Below are 21,783 nucleotides of genomic sequence, written 5' to 3' on the forward strand. Positions count from 1 at the left end.
TTATCATGGCTGTTTTCAATAAGTCATTGTACGCCACATTGTCTTGTGCCACACCACAACATTTTTGAAAGATTTCTTCCATCCTTGATCTGTACTCATCACAGGACTCCTCTAGCCGTTGTTTGGTATTGTGTATCCTGGGCCAGTCTGTACGGACTGGAAAGGCAGCCCTCACTCGTTCAAAAAGACCACCTTGAATCTGCAATTGTGCAGTAAGAATGTCATTTCTCTCTCCATCTGCATCAAACGGACCTTTCAGTCGCTGCCATCTTAGTCCAAAAATTTTCCGGAAAAGAGTCTCTAATTCTTGTCCTGATGGGCCATACATCAGGATCAACTCTTCAATGGCCTTACACCATTTTGCAACGTCTACCTTAGGATTTGGTAGGTCTTTGATAATGTCATTTAGTTCATCGGGGGTCCAGTTTCGCTGGACTGTGACAGTGGGTCTGTAAGCGTTTATAACCTCCTGCTGGGCGTCAGCAGGAGGAGGAGGGTGAGGGTTTGGATATGGTATCAATGGCATTTGCGACATCATGCTTCGTGTCACCATACCAATCCGCTCAGAACTCCCCCCTCCATTTGTTGGAGCTATATTCAGTCTTTCCAGTCCAGCAGTGGCCAGGTCCATGTTGTCCTTGTCCCCCTTCTCCGCGATTCCGTGGGTGGCTGCCTGCTGAGCTATCTGGGCAGCTGCTGCGTAGAGCTCCCCCGCTGGGTTTGGAGGTAGGTCGTGCATTCCATTGGCAGGAGCCGCTGCCGGTGGAGGGGCTGCTTGCTGAAGGCCGGGAACAGGTGCTGGCTGCGCTGGGGCGTGTGGATCTGCCGGGTTGGGTTGCTGCACTGGTGGGCCCAATGGGGGGTTCAGCTGGGTGCGATATGGAGGTGGCTGGAGCATCTCTTGCCTATATTTTTTCAATCTTTTATGCCTTTTCTCATCCCCACCCTCTTCTTTATTTAAAAGGGCTTTAGCCTGTTTTTCATCTCTATATTCTGCTTCTCTTTCCCATTTTCTGAACAAATCCCAATTGAGTTCTTTTGCTTTTTTCCCTGCTTTTCTGTCATATTGCTCAAGAGCATCCCTACATGCTCGTAATTTTGAGGAGCTAAATGTTCCCGCAAGCGGGAACTTTTCCTGAGTAAGTTTATGCCATAACATGATTGGCTCTAATATTTCATCTCCCCATCTCTCCACCATTAACTCTATTGGCCCTGAGAGTGCCCTTAGCCTGGAATAGCCACTCTCTCCATTCCCCATTGCTCTGGAAAGACTCAGAAAAACAAACAAGAGAAAGAAAAGAAGAATCAGAGCAGAGTTGAGTCAACAGACACTTTGGCAAACCGTCCTTGGTTACATAAAATGATACCGTACTACAGACTGATATCCTAGGATGACTTCACTCATTCCATGCGTTTCTCAAACATACGTCATCCTTTACAAACCTAATGAGTCTGTTCACACCTTGTTTTAGATATTTCTTTTCCCCTTTAAAAGGTTTATATACTGTACTATGTGACCCTTCTGATCAGTCACACCTTATAACAATATCACATTTAATACCATGTCACAAAACCCTCGTAGCTGTTCACAATTCTCATGTGTGTTCACAGATTCGCACCCAGGAGAATAACATGAACAGCTCCCTGTGGTCCCTTTTTTAAGTTTATACGTTTTTACACATTTAAATAATAACCCAGAATGATTATTTCCGACAGCCAATTTCCCCGTCGATAACCACCGGTCCCACGATCACGTGAAGCTATGTATTAAATAGCTTTTCCCCCGAATTCCACGGGTAAAACCTTATCATGCAAGGTCTTATTCATCTACCACGGTCCTCCCCGTGAAGCTATAATGAAATAGCACCCTGGATTGCACAGGTACTGTTTTTTTCCCAAACAGAATCCTTATATCCTCTAAAACATGCAAAATTTGTTCATGCAACAGATTGTATTTGAAACACTCTCGTACCTTATTGAACCCTGTTCTCTGCCCATCCGACACCCGGACGTCCCACGGACGGCACGTCAACCGTTTGGAGCTGATGTATTTGCCTGGTAGCTGCAGCAAGATCCGGGAAGGTCCGTCGATGTGGACGGACAGAAGACAGAGTCCCTTCGTGGTCGCCAGCTGTTATGGATTTCTATAATTATTGCATAAAAATATACTTGAGAAAAGAGAGGTTCGAGCAGTGTTCAAACACAATCAATATTTAATCATCAAAGGAGCTCCTGAGCAGACAGCAACTACACTCAATGGGCATAGCAACTCTCCACTCCCTAGCACAGGTTATACACACCCTCTTTATACACTTCAGAGGGGACTTAAAAATAAAAAAGAGTCAGGTTAACAACCATCCTTTTAAGGCTTTCAGTCAGGAATACTTTAGACAGATCATGACATTCTGGTAACAGGTGAAAGAGTGACTCACACAACAGTTGTTCTCAAACCTAGGAATAAACACCCTGACATGGCTAAACTAAATTACATGACCTTCTGACTACCTTCAAGAAGAAACAAAGATTACATTTCATAAAATTCTATAACACTACTAATATAGACTGACGGAATTAAAGCAGGCCGTGTTTGGAATTATAACAGCTGAAATCAATAATATATCAGGCCACATTAAGTGAAGGTGGGGGCCACATGTTGTCCCCGGGCCGCCAGTTGCCCATGTATGCCCAAGATTATCATACTAACTAACCGCACACACCGCTTTGTTGTGTTGTAGAGCACAGCAGAGAAAGGTTTCAAGAGTTTTGGTCAACAAAAGCACAAAAACAAAAATCCCATGGAAAGATGACAGCAACAGTAGCCTACACACATTGAAAACAAGTATTTGTCAAATATGACAGTGGTTCTCAAAGGGTTCCATGGGATCCCCAGCTAAATTATTAGTTAAAACATCAAAACCAGTTTTGATCACTTTAACCCTAATTTATACTAGTCTATTCGGAAATTGGCAAGCTCAAGGCCAACTCTACAAGGATCCACAGCAAAAATGGATATAAATTGGGGGTCCTTGACATGAAAATCTTTGATAACCACTGAAATATGACATTTGCTACATGACGATAAAAGGCACTAAACCAGTTCAAGTCATAAAGCCAAACAGTACAATAACAAAAATAGCAGATCTACAGTACAAGCTCGCAACATACCAAAGTTGTGAGCTTGTAGATCTGCCATTTCCGCGGACTTTCTGCCAAATATGTGGCAAGTTTTCACCTAGATTTGACCCATGTCTTGACTATTTTTGCAGAATCTTGACCTACAAAGAACTTTCCCAAATTAGAGAATACAGGGGCGAACGTGGTTAACAGAAACGTTCGGCAACATTTTTGCAGATATCAGAACTCCACCAGGCGAGTGCGCGCCTGCATCAGGCGTTTCAGGCGATTCTGCAGCGTGGTTCTTCTGTCGTTGACGCCAGAGTCCTCGTAGAGCAGGAAGTCTGTCTTGTCCTTGTCCTGCAACATCTGCAGGACGTCCCTCTGCAGCTGAGAGGCAGCCTGCTCCAGGATGTGGAAGCGGATCACCAGGGGAATCTGGTCTGCCAGACGCTGGCTGGCAATCTAGAGTTGGCAGGGGGGGGAAAAGATTACTTTGTTCACTTATCAGTGTTGATTTTGTCGACTAAAACTGTGACGAAAAATGTTTGTCGACTGTATTTTTTTCACTGACGAAAACTAAATAAAAACAAAATAAAAACTAAGCTGTGATGACTAAAACTAAGACTAATATATTGACAATTTCGTCAACAAAATAAAAACTAGACGAAAACGTTAGGGAGGGACTAATGGAGAAGAGTCCTTTTATGTTTGGTTGCTCTCAGGTGTTGTGTGCTGAAAATAGCAGATCTACAAGCTCACAACGAGTCGCGCTAAAACCTTTCAGGTGACTAAATTATGACATTTTATTCAAAAGACTGTGACTAAAACTAAATTACATTTTATTAAATAGACTATGACTAAAACTAAATCAAAATGTGCTGTCAAAAACAACATTGTCACTTATTCATTCCTAGAGAGTAAGGATGGAACGTTAATCATCATCCTTATAATTTTTTCTGTCTACACCAAATCTCTGTGACAAAAATCGCTGATCTACAAGCTCACAACGTGCCGTGTCAAGTGGTCAGATGGGTACTCCGCAAATAGAGATTTCCAAATGGGGCATGATCCAGTTGAGAACCCACTGTACAAATGGTTAAAGGTTATTTTACTGAGTTGCTGTCTGTGACAACAGTGTAATGCTTCTGAAACAGATATTGTAATCCATACATAGCTGTTGTTAAAATCGCAGTATTCTGATGCTCCCTCTATGGATTCTTAAAGAGGTGGTGCCATAGTTTTGTACTTTTTTCTGTGTCTATGGAGTTAACATTATTCTAATAGACCCCAGGTGTGGTTATAATATACACATCTGTCTTCGCTGTGTATTCTTGGTTACTTCCTGAAAGCTGAACGGAACGCCTCTGAGTTTTTTTTACCATTCAACAACACTGTGGGTGTGGCTAACTTCAGCTGGGTCACCACCCACCTGAAAACCAGGTATACTTAATGAACAAGTGGGTGTGGCCACATAAATACATAACTTTAACACTTTCTGTACACTTTTTTTTTTAAGAAAACCTCCCTCCATAGTATAATCATAATACCTGATGACATGTTGTAGGGTGAAAAAAAGAATCACGGCATAATGTCTTTAATACAAGGGTCTTCAACAGGGGGTCCGGGACCCCTAGGGGGTCCTCAGAGTTACTACAGGGGATCCTCCAAATCTTTGTGTGATAGAAACCTTTTTTTCTCCTTTTTTATATTAACCACTTGAACGCTAGCATCCATATTCTGAGAACTTTAGCCAATCAGATCTACAAGCTCACAACGCCTCGTGCTGTGAGGCGTTGTGAGCTTGTAGATCGGCTATTTTTGCCAAAGGTTTGGTGTAGAGGGGAAAAAGAGCACACCAAGTGAAAGGTCAAGTTTATTAGGCATTGAGGGTTCAAGTGGTTAAATATCCGAAAACAGAAATTTACGTGAATTCAAAATATACTGATGACTGTGCTGTCAAACTATGGAACTATATGGAATCTATGAACAGGTTGTCCCTGCTTCATCTCTCTCTCAACTAAGGGGTCCTTGGCCTGAAAACGTTGAAAACCCCTGCTTTAATATATTGTTTTCTCTGGGCTGAAGTCAGATGCAAGAGAGGACTTCAAAACATCAATCATTTATCAAATTTAGAGGCACTCATTTGTGGAACTGTCTAGATGCTTCACTGAAGTCATCAATATCCTTGCCAGTATTCAAAAAACATCTAAAGCTATATCTTATTTCGTCCTTACTGTAGTCAACATGATTTAGTTTACTGATGTGTTATCTTAATGTTCTTTTTTCTTTTTCTCTTGTCTTTTGTGCAGTTTCTGTGTTTTTATCTCTTTATATTGCACAACTGCCCCTCTTGTGGTATTCTACTGTATTGTTCTTATTGAACTTTTAAATCTGTAATTGTATTAACTTTTCCAATAAGGGAAGGATTCCAAATAAGCCTGATGGCTTCTTCCCTTCCTCGCACTGTATTTTGTTCCCATGTATATGTAATGTTACTTGTTTTATATGATGTACTAATAAACTAAACTAAAACTAAACTAAGACTTACTTCGTAATAGGATTTCAGGTGAAACATCAGCTCAGACAGGGTGGCCTCCGGGGCGATGTTGCACAGGTTGCTGGTTATCTGTGTGACGTTCTCCAGCTTCCTCTTCTTCAAGGCACTGCTGTAGGTTCTGTCCTGGGTGTAGACGATCATCTCCATCTGGAACTGGGTCCTCAGCATGGACTCTGCAACAGGCTCCTTCTGCTGCATGATGCTGTCAATCTTTGTCTGGATGGCAAAGCAAATGGAACTTTTCAGCCATTTTATATATTTATATATTTTGTTAATATTTAGATTTTTATTCTAAATAAAACAATGGCTTCCACTTTAACATTGCAACTTTTCAGGAATTGAAAGCCTGCAATTTCTATTAGCTTGGATTCCCACCCACAGCTCTCCTATGAGACCCAGACTGAGTAGAAAAGAATTGTGCTATTTTATCATGAACCTTAGTGAGGACCTATTATATGAAGACAGGTTGAAAAGTGGTGAAATCCTCCTTTAAGTAATAATAAACATTTCCCCCCTTTTTTTTTATAAATCACTGTAGAGCAGGGGTCTTCAACGTTTTCAGGCCAAGGACCCCTTAGTTGAGAAAGAGATGAAGCAGGGACCCCCACAACCTTTTCGTAGATTCCATATAGTTTCATCGTTTGACAGCACAATCTGTGTATTTTGGATTCATGTCAATTTGTGTTTTCAGATATTTAACCACTTGAGCTGCCATTACCATTAAATTTGACCTTTCGCTCTGTACTTGGTCTGCTCTTTTCCCCCTCTACACCAAACCTCTTTAGCAGAAATAGCCGATCTACAGTTCGGCTAGTTCTCAGAATACGGACACTATAGGGTTCAAGTTGTTAATATAAAAAGGATTGGAAGATTCGGAGGACCCCCTGTAGTAACTCTGAGGATCCCTTAGGGATCCCGGACCCCCTATTGAAGACCCTTGCTGTAGAGTAGTACATAAGTAATTGTGACAAATGATACCTTAGCAACTTTGGTGAGGTTAGGAAATCCAAGAAAGCTCAACTGAGCGAGCTGAATCAACACTTTCTTCATGAAATCTAAAAAGCCAACAGAAAACATGATGGTGAACAAACTGAAATGAAAAGCTATTGTGACAAAAGTATGACACCAAACACATCAGGGACATGCTGGGCCCCTAATTCAGCCTGGGAAAAAGAGTTGGAGAGGCCCTCATTGCGCGCTATAGAGAGAGAGCTCTCTCTATAGCACTGCTGCTGCTACTCAAAGATTTGCCATTTCAGATCATGAGAAGTGACAGGCCAATTACTGTACATGAGTTATATTTCGTCGTTGTCGGGTGGAAACCTTGTATGTCCAAAACCGTTTATTTTGTATTTATCATTTTAAAAATGATTTAAACTAGTGAAAACAGCCGATCTATAAGCACACAACGCCTCGCACCGCGAGGCATTGTGTGCTTGTAGATCTGCTGTTTTCACTACTTTTGTGCAATGGCCTTGTATGATGAAGCAGGGCTTTGCTTTGCGAAAAAATGTATCAATTTGAAACTTGGAGATACGAGGTTTCTGCCCGACAGTGACGATTTACTTTGTTGGCCGCCCAGCCCCCAAAATGGAACAAAGGCCGACATTTTATTTTTTATTTTTTTCCTAATGGCCAGCCTGGACCGCCCGGGAATGAACCGGCCGTTAGGGAGTTGTCCCGCTTTTCCCAATGGCCAGCACGTCCCTGCCAAACACATCATGTTACCCGTGATGTCCCTGAGCTTCTGGACAGCGGGTTCCTCCAGGAGTTTGATTTGGTCCTGCACCATGGTCTCAAAGGTCTTGTAGTTGATGAACCCAGGCAGCTCTTTCCCACGGTACCTCACTTCATAAGCAGCCACCTCTTTTTCAATCTTTTTGTTGACTGCAATATCAATAGATATGGGACCAGAGCAGAAATGTAGGTTATGATGACTGGGCCATTGATAGTTTCTTGTATAAGAGAATCACTTGATCATATCATGGGAATTAGGGCTGTCACAATTATTACATAATCGTCTAGTCGCAATTATTTGACATAACCGTGATCATTTTTCATAATCGTCATAATCGTTTAATGTTCATTCATATATATTTTTTTTAATTTAAAATAGTGGAAATAGCAGATCTACAAGCTCACAACGCACCGCGACGCGTTGTTAGGGTGTAGATCGGCTATTTTTACTATCACTTGTCAAATATGTCAGTAATTTCTTTGTATATTTAGGTTATGTGTCATATCTACCATGTGCAACTTCAAAGCCTAAAAGCCTAACAGAAATGTAATTGTCAACGACAAATACACAATTAAATCGTTAATCGCAATTACTTGAGTGACAATTAATCGTCATGTAAAATGTTATAATCGTGACAGCCCTAATGGGAATGTATTATTATTTATAATAAGGGGTGTTTTTTGTCAATGTGTACATTGTAGCTTGATGGAGCAATATACTTACACTTTATTCCAGATTTGTATATGTGGAAACTCCATTTCCCAAACTCTTCTCTGAGTTTAGCAAAGACATTGAGATTTTCTCCACATTTGACTTCCTCCCCTTTAGTCAAGCTAATGGCATTTTGAGTAAATGCCATCACTTTCTAAACATAGGAGTAAACACATTTGAATAAAAGTTAGTCATTTTATACATTCATCATATTATGTATTATGTAAAATCACACAGGTCACGTTACAGGTTCAGTGATTCCCACACACGTTATGAGTTTTCATTTGTGTCCAGTGTTACCCCAAAGACGGCCATGAGAGTAATTGTGACCAAGGTCGCAGTTTACCATGAGAAATGTCACAGCTTGTCCGCGTGTAGACGTGTACACTGTACACAGCGGCAAACCCATAGACCGGTTCGCCGCTCTGACATCATGCTCTGATGTCACTGTGATGTCAGGGGAACCACTCTACCAGAATGGGTTTGCCGCTCTGACATCACGCTCTGGCTTCATTGTGATGTCAAACTAGCAAAATCCCTGTTATGACCATATATGGAGTTCCCTGATGTCATCAATATTAATGATGCCCTGTTATGCCCATATATGGAGATATGGAGTTCCCTGTGATGCCAGGGGAACAAATCCCTTTTATGCCCATATATGGAGATCCCTGATGTCCACAACCCTGATGTCCACATCACTGTTGTCACTAAGGTGTTTTACTAGTAATACATACTCACATCAAAGAGGAAGTGCAGTCTCTCTGCTGGGTCAGAGGTGGGCCCACTTCCACATCTGTCTAGCTCCTGTTGCGTCTCGGAGAGTTTCATCGCGATCTCTTTCTCCAACGCAGGCAAGGATCTCTGAAGATGGGTATGAGCAAGAGAAGATTGTTTACAGTGGACCATTTTCATACCAACGTACAACACATTTAAACAATTTACTTTGTCTGGTACTTAATGTACTTCTTTGAAATGAAAAACAATGAACAATGCACCTCGATATGGTTCACCAGCTCGAGGGTTAATTTCTCAGCCAGTTTTGGAATGGTGGCTTGACCATCGTCATACAGCGCCCTGTTTGATGAGAATGGGAAATGAGAAAAACACTTAACACGATACAATTTACAATTTAGGCACACAGAGAGTGACAAGATCAGAGTGCAGTCAGCATAAAACCATAGTCAATTCAAGTAAATACCGTAGATAGAAGGTCAAGAGAACAAATAAGTGCTGCAAAGTAAGTAGGATAGCAGCATCTATATAAATCAGGGGTCAGCAACCTTTTTTAAATGAAGTGCCATGTTTTTATTTTCTAGACATACATTTTAATGACACACCATCAAACATTCTGACATATTTAGTTGTACATTGTTATAACTCCAGAGTCAGAGTGCAGAGTTTTAATTAATGTGGAATTATGTGCAGGATGTAATTTGCTGTAAATTAGGTGTCTTCATTTAATTGACCACGTTTAAAATACAGTATATATGTGATTTAAAAATAAAAATCCTCTCTCTCACGCTTCTGCTAACCTCGCCTCACCAGGCTTTCTGGGGGAAAGCCTGGTGTTCGTTCGCTACAGGCCGTTTGGTTTCCGCCTAAAGCGCGGAAACCACTAGAAGAAGCGGCGTCGCTTTGATTTGTTTCCCCCCGTTTGTTTTGCCAATCCCTTTTAAAATGCTCGAGTAGCCTTGTGTAGTCTTGCCAGTTGCTACGAGTTGGACTAAAAGATGCATACCAAACACATTTTTCAAAAGCAAAACTACTCCGCATCAAGGAGTTTATTAGGTAGGCTCTAAAAGTATGTCCTTGAGCGCAGGGGAATCATTTTGGGTTAAAACTGAATCCGATTTACCAGACCGGTTACAACCCCGAAAAGTGAAGTGATCCCAGGCTACACTTCTGCCAGTGTGCCAGTGATCACCCTCCCCTGTGCCAATGTTGGCACCTGTGCCTAAGGTTGCCTATCGCTGATCTAAATAAATCTAAATGATGTTCAAATGAAGTAAAATACCAGTAAAATACAAAAGATACTGATCATATTTTCAACAATAATAATGAATGAATTGGGATGATTGAATGAATTTGGGTTGGGTTAGTTACGTTGGGTCATCTTAGGTTTACCGAGCCAGTCCTGTGTTTACTGAAATGTATCATTATAACAGTTCAGGTCATGTACGTGCCACCTACAGTAGGGCTAAAAAAAGCGCAAACGGAGAAGTGGAAGGCCAAAGATGAGGTTTATGGATGTGGTGAGAGAGGACATGCAGGTGGCTGGAGTGACGAGGAAGACGTGGAAAACAGAAGCACATGATCCTCTGTGGCGAAGCCATGATGGGAATTAAAAGAAAGAAAGACAACAACCCAACCATTCTGCAATGCTACAATCATATGAACATTTAACCCATTTAGGCCTGAACGCAAATCTGTGTCACTTTAGATTTGAACCACTTTAACCATTATTTTATGCCTTAGCTGTTGAAAAATAGCAGATCTACAAGCTCACATCGAGTGCCGCACATGCAAGCTTGTAGATCTGTTATTTTTGAAAAATCGTGAACACATGTGCAAGTTTTTGAATATTTTTGACCCGATTCTATAAATGCCTGGTAAATCAGTGGTTCTCAAACTCTTTCATGCCAAGGACCCCCAAAATGATGTGTATTTGGCCGCGGACCAACAACAAATATGTTGTTCCAGGGACCACCCAGAAGCAAATATATGACTTACAAATGTTCGCTTTTAAAAAGATATAGGCCTATTCAAAGACATGCAAAAAACATGGGTTTTTCAAAAAATCTTAGAAGGATTCAAAAGACACTTATAGAATCGGGTCAAAATTCTAATTTTCACGATTTTTCAAAAATAGCAGATCTACAAGCTTGCAGCGCAGCACTCGCTGCCTCGCTGTGAGCTTGTTTATCTGCTATTTTTCAATATAGCCCTCTTGACGATCTATTGTATACAGTGAGTAGTGTTGGGCTCCAGACCTGAAGTGTGTGTGCTCTTTAAAGAAGACCTTCTCTCTCCTGGTGACCTCCATCAGTGACAGCTGGTCTACGATCTCCTGCTGACCCCTGCACCTCACGATCATGTACCCCTTCTTGAGGGGGATGATCTTATTGTGAACAATGTCCACGGCCGTCTGCTCCGTGCCTCTGTCAAGCAGGTCCGGCTTGGTCAGGATACCTGAAAAATGTTTTTACTTAAAGGTGATACACCATGAAATTTCACTTTTCCTATTTTAAAACCTTTTTTTGGGGTCCCACTAGCACCTTCTATCCTCACAAAGTCCCATTTCTGACCGTTGTGTCTTTCTCTGGATTTGAGAAGGCGAAGGTTAAAAGTATCCCACGGGTTCTCAAAACAGGCTGTCCAGATTTGCTGCCGATTGTGACGTCATCTGCCGATTGTGACGTCATCACAAAAAAAAAAAAAATCAAACACTTTTTTTTTCAAAGATATTTTGGGGGGGGGGGGGGGGGGGGGGGTGGCGCAGTTCAGGCCAAAGGTGGTACTGCAGCTGAAATGCTCTGAGAGCCATTCAAAAATGAGAGAGGCTCTCTATTCAGGGTGGTAATTTATCCTCAAACCTTTTGAAAAACGTTTTTGGGACATAAACAATATGACATAAATACTTTTTAAATGCATGGTGTATCACCTTTAAGTAAAAGTATCAATACTGTATCACAGAAATACTCTATTACAAGTAAAAGTCCAGAATTCAAAATGTACTAGTAACAGCAAAGTCAATTTGACATTTTAAATAACGACAATTTACCCAAGGTCCTCTCTCCTTCACCGTCCACCTCCTGTGCCATCTTCAGTGCCTCGGTAGTTGCAATGTCAACGTTACACGGAACCACCACCAAACAAATTGTTTGTTGCTTTGCGATGACTTTCTGTATCAATCTCTTGATCTGAAGGACACGCACGCACGCACGCACGCACGCACGCACACACACACACACACACACACACACACACACACACACACACACACACACACACACACACACACACACACACACACACACACACACACACACACACATATAGTATGTCACTGCCCTTAAGTCAAAACATTCACATAATATGTTTAAAAATCAAATGGATGCAATGTGCATTCCCTATGAAACCTGACGAGTCTATTGCACGTTCCCTGGTGGACAAACCCTACTGATTTAGGTGAACCCATGCAGTGTATTCACTTTAGTGAATATACAACATACCGGTATGCCATGCCAACAATCCAATTCTGCCTCTAGTGATATTTTCATATTCATTGCACGGGCCTCAAAAGTTACCAATATAAGGCAGTTAAAAAATCTTAGTCTAGTTGTGTGTAAAGAGCATCACAGACTCCAGAGGTCACAAGAAACTTAAAGGGGGCCTGTCACCTAAAGGGTTACTGTCACTTTAAGAATCATCTTAAAAAAACAAGTTCATATTTTTATGATGTCATTGTGGGGATGCGCAATTATAAGCCAATCAAATTAATTGTCTGTATAGCCTGACTGTATACTTACTGTACTGGTCAGCTGTTGTTGGGGGGCGAGGGGCAGATAATTACACTGTGACATGAGCTTCAGACTGTTTCAGACTGTTTTCAGAGAAGATCATGTCACAGTGTAATCTGCCCCTCAACCCTTTTAGGTGGCAGTACCCCTTTAAGTCTTGTTCAAATCCCGCTGTTCCCTCATCCATCCATCAAAGAAGCAAGGCAGAAGAGGTGGCTTTACCTGGTCCCCGATATCGACTGGCTGTCCCTTCACAGCCACCCTGGCGATGCCAGGCAGGTCTATGAGAGTGAGGTCTGGAACGTCAGGAGAGGCGATCTCCAGGCTGATGAGCTCCTCACTGATCCCCACTCCAACTCCGGCCATGTCATCCTGAGCTGGAATTGAACAAGACAAGGAGAGCGATCAGATTGGCTTTGTCGTGTCTTGCATTCATGGAATAAAAACATAGACAGGTCTACTCAATAATTGTTATTACCTTGCTTAATAAGCTGCTCCACTTGTGAAGGAGCATCAATGGCAATCAATTTCGGGGACTTCTGAAACCCTACTAGACCTACTGTAGATAAACAGCGTGATATGGTCAAACAATGTCCAAGGAACATCAGTGTGAGACATTCTAATGTCTCATATCATACCATATAGAGGGATTTATTCGACTCTGACAAGTTACTGGTAATTTTTGTTTTGTTTTAATAAGTCATAAGATATCAGACATCATAGATGAATGAGCATTTCTCCCCATGGAGGAGAAGCGGAGCCACCTGTTCTCCCTTCTAAATGAAGATAATTCAGCATTCATTATTTTGTATAAACATGTCCTCTTTCAGTTGATGGAATAAAATTGAACCTACCGCTGGCGCCAACATTGTAGCTTATTCTCCCTTGCCACTGGTCTTCTTTCTTTGTTTTTCTCATCTTTAACTCGAGAGGGCACCTTGTCACTATGCCTGTAAATGTGAGATAATGTCTTTTAAACTTGGTGGGCACGGAATATCTTGCTCCATGTTATCCTACTGACACTGATCCCACTGTTTCACTAAAACAGTGGTTCTCAAATAAGGACCCCCAAATTGATATGTATTTGATCACGGACCCCCAACCAAAAACAGGTGCAGCAGGTATACAACAAGATTTACTTAAACGTTTTCAAAATTGATTCCACATTTCTCAAAAATATCCGATCTTCAAGCTCACAGTACGACACGTTGTGAGCTTTTAGATCGGCTATTTTTGAATGGCAGAATAAAGTGGTTAAACAGATTGGGAAACTATATTTGTCTCATTTTGCGGGGGACCCTCTCAAGGACCCCTGGGGAAGTCCGGCCGGACCCCCAGTTTGAGAACTAGAGCACTAAAAAAACAGGTCTCACCGCTTCCTCTTGGCAGAGCCACCCCGGACAGCGCCTCCAACACAGAACTCTTCCCGGAGCTTTGGTCTCCGATCACGGCGATAGCTGGAAGCGACAGGTCCTTGTCCACACCCAGGGAGCGAAGAGAATCAATGAGGTCTATGCAGGGACGCACTGTTTCCTCAAAATGCTGCTGCAGCAAGGAGGGTTTCTGCAGGGATCGGGAGGTTACATTTTAACACTTTTTAAGACAATATTAACACCCTAAAACTTAAGACCAAACTTGCAATGAAAAAAAAAAAGAAAAATACATGAGAGGAGAAATTAACGTACATGGTTTTATAAACGGTTTTATCCCCATTGTGTATTCACTTTTTTCAAGTCATTTACTGTTAAACTTGCATGAACCCATGAAGCCGTTAGTGAATTGAATAACTGTATACCTGACTGTATAGCAGAAAATAAAAAAGGCTTCTTGTCAGAATTGCTCCTACTGACAGCAGGACCCTTTAGGTTACCTTCAATGATGCCTGTCATATAGCAGCACCTGCAAACTCGTGCAGACGTGACTTTAAAATTGTTTAAATAGCCTACAGCAGTGGTTCTCAACCTGTGGGTCCCCCCCAAATTATTTTGGGGGGTCGCCAGATGATTAGCTTACTGTGAAACACTGTTTTCTCACTCAACAGTAATCAAACCAACATACAGTATAAGTGTATACTATAGAGGGTATCTGCACATTTCTAAAGTGAAAATGTAAGGACTTTTAAGACCCTTTTAATACCTCTAAAATAAAATAAAATCAACATATTGTAAAATATTGGAGGCAGAAATTGTGAAAATTGCCGATTGCGAGGCATTGTGAGCATGTAGATCGGCAATTTTCACAATAGAACCGTGTTATATAAAATGTAATGCCTCAACTCTTAGTGCTAGTCAGGATGAGGGGGTCACCAGTTAAAATATGATTTTTTGGGGGGTCGCGGCCTGAAAAGGTTGAGAACCACTGGCCTACGGTAGCTACATGCTTTTAACAGGTTGTAAGCTTCCCGATTAGTGACAGAACTCTGGCGTCACAGAGTCCTCAGAATCGGCGTTCGGCACGGAAGCTCACTGGCCTTAGCTCGCTCTGGTCTTGTGAACACAACTGGCCCGTGTTCGGTAGAGGGAATTCAAGCCAGGTGAGAAGGGGGATATCGGTCATTGCATGTATTCCTACGGGCGTCACCTGTTAGCAGGGAGTGTGGGGCGGGAGTAGTAGGACAAAATATGCTCTACGTCCTCCTGGTGGGGGCTCCTCACTGGCAGGTGAGTCAGTAGGATACATCAGCAGTGTCAACAGAAATGTGTGGGGAGGAATCAATTGGCACAAGCAGAAAAGGTTGAAGTGGTTAAAAAAAAGTATTGGCTACTGTAAATTAACTGTTTCAGTTCAAAATACTGTAATTTGGGTTTTGTTAACTTTCCTGACATTGAATTTAAATTGGCCTTGGTTATGCTATACTGTAGGACACAAATGAGTTGCCTCAACCAAAAAGTTGAAACAAAACACAACAGCTCTGCTCTCCCTCTGCACTGTCAAACAGTGATGGAAGAAGTACTCCTATTTCATACTTAATTAAAAGTATCAATACTACTGGTTGCCGGTTTAAAAAGAACTATAGTCTAGACGTGTGGTGCGATTAAACTGATGTCCAAAACGTTCTTCAGAGTTGCAACGTTAGCGTATTTATTTCCACACTTTGTCCGTCACTTTGTCATTAATACTTTGACATAGGATAATAAAGAAACAAAGAAAATAAGCAAAAACGGCTGAACGCCAGCCTCACACTGCACATCACAGTCAAAAGACTGCTTGCTGATTACTGAACCTCCCTAAGTAACCTGGCCACCTTGGCCTTGAACTTGGGTGTGAACCTTAAAGTGACAGCATAGCAAGAGAACATGCAGAAATCATAATATGGCTCTAGTCATACAGTATATACCTGTATAACATTGGATTAATTACCATTTTATACTAAGGCTATTTGAAAGGACTTTTGATTCATAATTTGACAAAGAAACTAATATAACTAAACCTGTCAAATACATGTAGTGGAGTAAACAAACGTACAACATTTGCCTCAGAGATTTATAGGCTAGTGGAAGTAGGCTACAAGTATAAAGTGTCAATAAATGGATAGGCTATACTGTTACTCCACTAACATAAATCGTAGTCTATTTCAAGGGTTCCCAAGCTTGTTAGGCCATGACCCCCCGAAATGATCAACTTGGAATTGTAGGCATTTAGTTCGACTCGGTTCCACAGATAAAATAACAATGCCTCACTACAAGGCGTCTCACAATGTTTGCCTCTTTCTCATGTCATATTTGGCCAATTTGATATTTTAAGTCTTAAAAGTATTTAATTTGTAACTTTAGAAATGTGCCCTACAAAGGCAGAGTGCAGTAACTACGTTTTCGAATTTCACCAAAAAATGGGTTTAAAGGTGTTACAGCTTATCAGCCAAATGAGATAAAGATATAAAAGTGATATTACACCGATTGTACATCTGTTCTTGAGGTAATTGATCATCCCCCAATATCATGAAGGCTAAGTGTGTCCCAAAACTTCGTTACTGCACTCTGCCTTTGTAGGGCATTATTAAAGGCCTACATATTGGTTTGTTTAATGTTGAGTGAGAAAACAATGTTGCACATTAGCCTAAGCGACTGGTAATCATCTGGGGACCCCCCAAAATTATTTTGGGGGATCCCCTTAGGGGTCTCAACTCCCAGTTTCATAAATGTAAAATTGGGGGATCCCCTTAGGGGTCTCAACTCCCAGTTTCATAAATGTAAAATTGGCTACTTGGTGTTAAATCACATTAATATCTATCTGACTATCTAAATTCAATCTTTAATTATGATTATTTAGTTAACATTGCAAGATTAAACCCAATGTTATATAGAGAAAACAAAGGAGAATGAGCCGCGTCTGTCAAAACACACGCACACGCACACGCGCACACACACACACACACACACACACACACACACACACACACACACACACACACAGTCCACTTACCGGTACGTTGTCATGATTGGTCTGCTTGGTTTTGGAGGAGCTTGACTGAGAGGGAGAGCTCTTCTTCATCGTGGCTTTCTTCTTGGACTTGACCTGAATGTCTGTGGACGTCTGAGTGAAAACAAATTATATCAGTATAGGTCTAATACCTGAATATCACCACAGGCTCGTTTAATCTCCCCCATCACACAGCTTGCTAACAGACACAAACTGCTATGTAGCCACAGACAACCACACAACACACCACTCAATACGTTTTTAAATGAATCTTGAGAAATGGAAGCATATATAGGCTAATCTGTAATAATAATAATCTGTAATGTATCATGTCTATAGTTGTAATGATGATGTAGTCCTACCACAATTCTCATTTTCTCCATAATAGCCTACAAGTGCGAGTGTGCGTAGCGACGAGTGAGTGCTCTTATTACCGGTATGCCTACTCAGTTTCGCAGTAACATAGCTCACTCACAGTAACATGAGTGAAATCATACAGCGGCGGTCGGATTTTAAGGGCCCGCCACTCCTGGCTGGCTTAATGCATAGGTCAAACACTGATAAGACCAATAAATAACTATGAGACTATACCTTGATGTGAGTTATTAGAAGCAGGAACACAACGTAGCCTATACGTACAGTAGTCAGATCCGTCTGATCCCTTATTGTAGGCTACTGACTGTGGTGGGTGTGTTTAGGATTCAGTACTGGAGAAATAAGAACTCATCATAAGTTTCACTTTCGATGTGCGTTTGCAGGAATCCACACCATATTCTAGGCTCAGATAGTGCATTCACCCCGTCTGGTGAGGATCCAAACAGGGCCGCTTTAAAGTGCATGTAAAATAAGCAATTTATTAAACATCCAACTAATATGACAAGCTAAAATAATTTGTGACTACAAAACGTAGAGAAAGGTTGCTATAAAGGAGATAACAGGAGTCTAATGGTTCTAGGCTAGATCAGTGCATGGTTCTCACACTGAAAAGGTTGAGATCCACAGATATTCAATATGTCACTATGGTGCTGAATTGTATAACCGGCCACTGATCCTATTAAATGGCATGTGCAGTCTGTATCTTTGTTCGATGAATGAGCCTATTCTCTCTAAATGAATACAAATGCTCCAGTTCTCTCAGTTTCATTTGCAGTTGACTGGAAATACCGTTACGTGCCCTACCTGCACAAACTTTAAAGCCATACTGTGTAAGATGCCCAACTAGTGGTCATTAGCCCTATAGCAAACCGCGGTCGCGTCCGCGTCTTTCGGACGTTTTTCGTACCTTCAGACCCCCGCGTCTGCCTCCACCTCGCTGAGATCTATCTTTTAAGGGGTCCCTTGTTCCTGTGCGTTCAGTAATTCCAGAGATACGGACTCCTTCACCCTGCCTGGTAGGCGAAATTACCTAGAGAAGGGATGGTACAAACGGGCGACAACAAATATGGCTGCCATAGCGACCCCACTTCAAGATGCGCTGTGATTGGCCGGCAGTTGTATAACCCTCGCTGTGATTGGCCGGTAGTGTGATGACGCAATTTTGGCGCGAGATCCGGTCCACGGCAAGGATCTCAGTTTACATACAGAGAAGGCTTTACAGGCTGAAATTCACGGCGCGGATCTTCTAAAACTTTTGTGATTTAATAGTTAGGAGAATTTTAAGATTTGTTTTATAAAAAAAGTTACATAGTACAACTTTAAGGAAGGACTGAATTAAGTTTTGATTCACGAGAAATCTGGTTTAAGTTTCACTTTTGATGCAACTGCACTTTAAAGAATGCTGTTTTGTTTTCTTCTTACCCAGTGAATTAGGCATGCTGATGATATCTGATACTCGTCCACGCCTTAGGCAACCACATCTAAAGAGAAAAGAAAGGTGAGAAAGAGTTCCTCTGTCTATCAAAATATCCGTCTATATAGCTCTATGCTGCCTCCCAGTGGTCAGATGACGTTACCGCATCAGGTGAAAGTGATTCTGGTTGAAAGTTAAACTGACTGATGAATGATGATGACGGCAAGCTCATTCTATTCATAGTGGCATCGTCATTGGGAGTCTCTCCATTCCGACATGTCGCCACTCCGAAATTGACTCCTTATTGTCGGAGTGGCGACACTCCCATAGGGGTTAAGTTTAGGGTTAGAGATAGGGTTAGTGTCGGAATGGAGACAGGAGTGGCGGGATGTAACCATCGTCATCGTCTCCGCCAGGCCGAAGGCATGGCCGACACAATGTTTTGCACCCTATCCGTCAGTCACATAGACCAGTGGTTCTCAACCTTTTCAGGCCGCGACCCAAAAAATAATCATATTGTGAAAATAGCAGATCTACATGCTCACAACGCCTCGCGTTGATCGGCTATTTTCACAATTTCTGCCTCTAATATTTGACAATTTGGCCAATGTTTAATTTGTCATTTTAGAGGTATTAAAAAGTCCTTAAAGTGTCACTTTGGACATGTGCATAAACCCTCTATACACTTGAACTTAATGTTGGTTTGTTTACTGTTGAGTGAGAAAACAATGTTGCACATTAAGTTAATCATCTGGGGACCCCCCAAAATAATTTGGGGGACCCACAGGTTGAGAACCACTGACATAGACCGTAAGAATGAACAGACAGTGTTATGCCCATATACTCCACTACATGAAGCCTATTTGGCAACTGGTAAGCATGTGCAATCTTTCTACATTTTCAATGCATTCTTATGTGCAGGGATATTAACTCTAGAGGTGAAGCAAAATCTATCCTAAAGAAACAGGAACACATTGAGATACACTGCATGATGTTGAGCAGAAATACCAAACCCAGGAGGATTTGTTAAATGTATACAAGAAAAAATAATGAAATATTCCTGTTTCCCAAAAATGATGAGTTATAGAACTGAGCAATGTTCTGTACAATGATCAAATGAAATTACATAAAGATTATTTGACAATTTGGGCAATGTTTAATTTGTCATTTTAGAGGTATTAAAGAGTCCTCAAATCATCACTTTAGAAATGTGCAGATACCCTCTATATACAATTAAACTTTATGCTGGTTTGTTAACTGTTGAGTGAGTAAACAATGTTGCACATTCATTTAATCATCTGGGGAACCCCCAAAATAATTTGGGGACCCCCCTGGGGGTCCTGACCCACAGGTTGAGAACCACTGCCAGACAGTAACAGGCATGGCATGCAGAGGATCCTTTTAAACGGGGACAAAAGCTAAACGTTCAATATTGCTGCTTATAAATGCTGTTCCATTCTGCACACGTCCCGTGGGAACTGTATACATATTCCCTTTAAATACCACACCAGCCAACTCAACACATTAATCCAAATTGTTTATTTGTAATACACACTTTTAAAAAGATTTAAAAGTACATGATTAAAAAAAAGCCAATTTGGCATCAGATTCTCAAGCAAAGACATACCAACCCTTAATTTTATATTTGTCATGGTCCATGCCATAATATATTTTATTACAGAATCATGCAGCTTATTGAGAATGTCTGGTGAATGGGAGAGCTGAGAGGACAGAGGAGAGCCTGTCTTTACCCTGCAAGCCAAATGACGTCATGATGACGTTATGACAGGGTTCCCCAATAGGAGTCCTGCGGCCCATTTGCAGCCCGCGGGGGGCTACTATCTGGCCCCCACCAACCCCAGTAATAATGGTGGTATAAGAGCAGCAACAACCAGGGCTGTATTAACCATTGGGCCAGTGGGGCCGTTGCCAGGGGCCCATGGCTCTTAGGGGACCTTGGGGGAACTGGGCCACGTGGTCATTAACAATATACTAAAGTTAAATGTATAGGTTAATTAAAAATCAAATGTGTGGGGCTTCTGTTGTCTACAGGTGCTTTCTTTGCCCACACATGATCATCATGGCTTAAAATCAGAGCTGGGTAGTGTGAGTCGGGAGGGAGGGGGGGTTATAGTGGAGGGTCGGGGGGGCCCTAAAAAACTATAGGCCAGGGGCCCTCACTGGGGTTAGTCCGTCCCTGGCAACAACACTAGTATATCGTCATTGTCGGGTGGAAACCTTGTATCTCCAAATTTGTACGTTCTTTCGCAAATCATACAAGGCCGTCGCACAAAAGTAGTGCGAGGCGTTGTGTGCTTGTAGATCGTCTGTTTTCACTAGTTTAAATAATTTTTTAAATGATAAATGTAAAACGAATGGTTTTGGACATGATTTTCAAGATTTTCACCCGACAACGACGATATCTGAACTGTCGCAGTCGCTGGAGTAGCAGGAATGCCGCCGTCGCCCCCTGCAATGTTGTGGCCCTCAGCTTGGTACCCTAGACATAATTTGGCCCTTGGGGAAAACTAATTGGGGAACCCTGCCATATGGCGTCATTACCAGGACGTCATATGGACGTTTTAGTTTGACAGGATTATTGTAATTGTTTGTAACGTTAGTTGAAATATGAGCATGTACGGTTATATTCTGGGACGTATCTGACTAGTTATGATATTTATCTGGCCTCGATCGGACCCTCTCTGATTAATCCAGGACGTCTGTTTTCGTAGGCAGGATTTATGTTGGTTGAAATCAGGTGATATTCTAGGCCAGATCTAGCCAGGCTTTACTCATCTGCGAAGAGAAAAGCCTGGTGACAATATAAGGCAGAAAGCGTTCAACTTCCGCTGTGTGAACTTCCCCGGAAGTGAGCTTCCCCGGTTTTCCCCTAACGTAACTTCCGTTAAACGCAACACTTCCGCTAGAA

At 41.8% G+C, this 21,783-nt stretch overlaps 1 protein-coding gene across 1 annotated transcript; it reads right to left on the reverse strand.

The window, feature by feature from the left end:
* Positions 1–3,354: 3,354 nt before the first annotated feature.
* On the reverse strand, positions 3,355–17,137 carry LOC308286816 (interferon-induced GTP-binding protein Mx-like; the record flags this gene model as incomplete). The annotated part of the gene is made up of 13 exons (XM_080727939.1): positions 3,355–3,579; positions 5,666–5,890; positions 6,653–6,729; positions 7,403–7,561; positions 8,136–8,277; positions 8,865–8,987; positions 9,122–9,200; positions 11,117–11,315; positions 11,908–12,046; positions 12,869–13,023; positions 13,501–13,596; positions 14,020–14,209; positions 17,069–17,137. The coding sequence occupies 13 exons, from the start codon at positions 17,135–17,137 to the stop codon at positions 3,355–3,357; spliced, it is 1,878 nt and encodes a 625-aa protein (XP_080584065.1).
* Positions 17,138–21,783: the final 4,646 nt, after the last annotated feature.

This window comes from Nannobrachium achirus (genome assembly GCF_963921795.1).
Source record: "Nannobrachium achirus genome assembly, chromosome: 6".
NCBI classification, from domain to species: Eukaryota; Metazoa; Chordata; class Actinopteri; order Myctophiformes; family Myctophidae; genus Nannobrachium; species Nannobrachium achirus.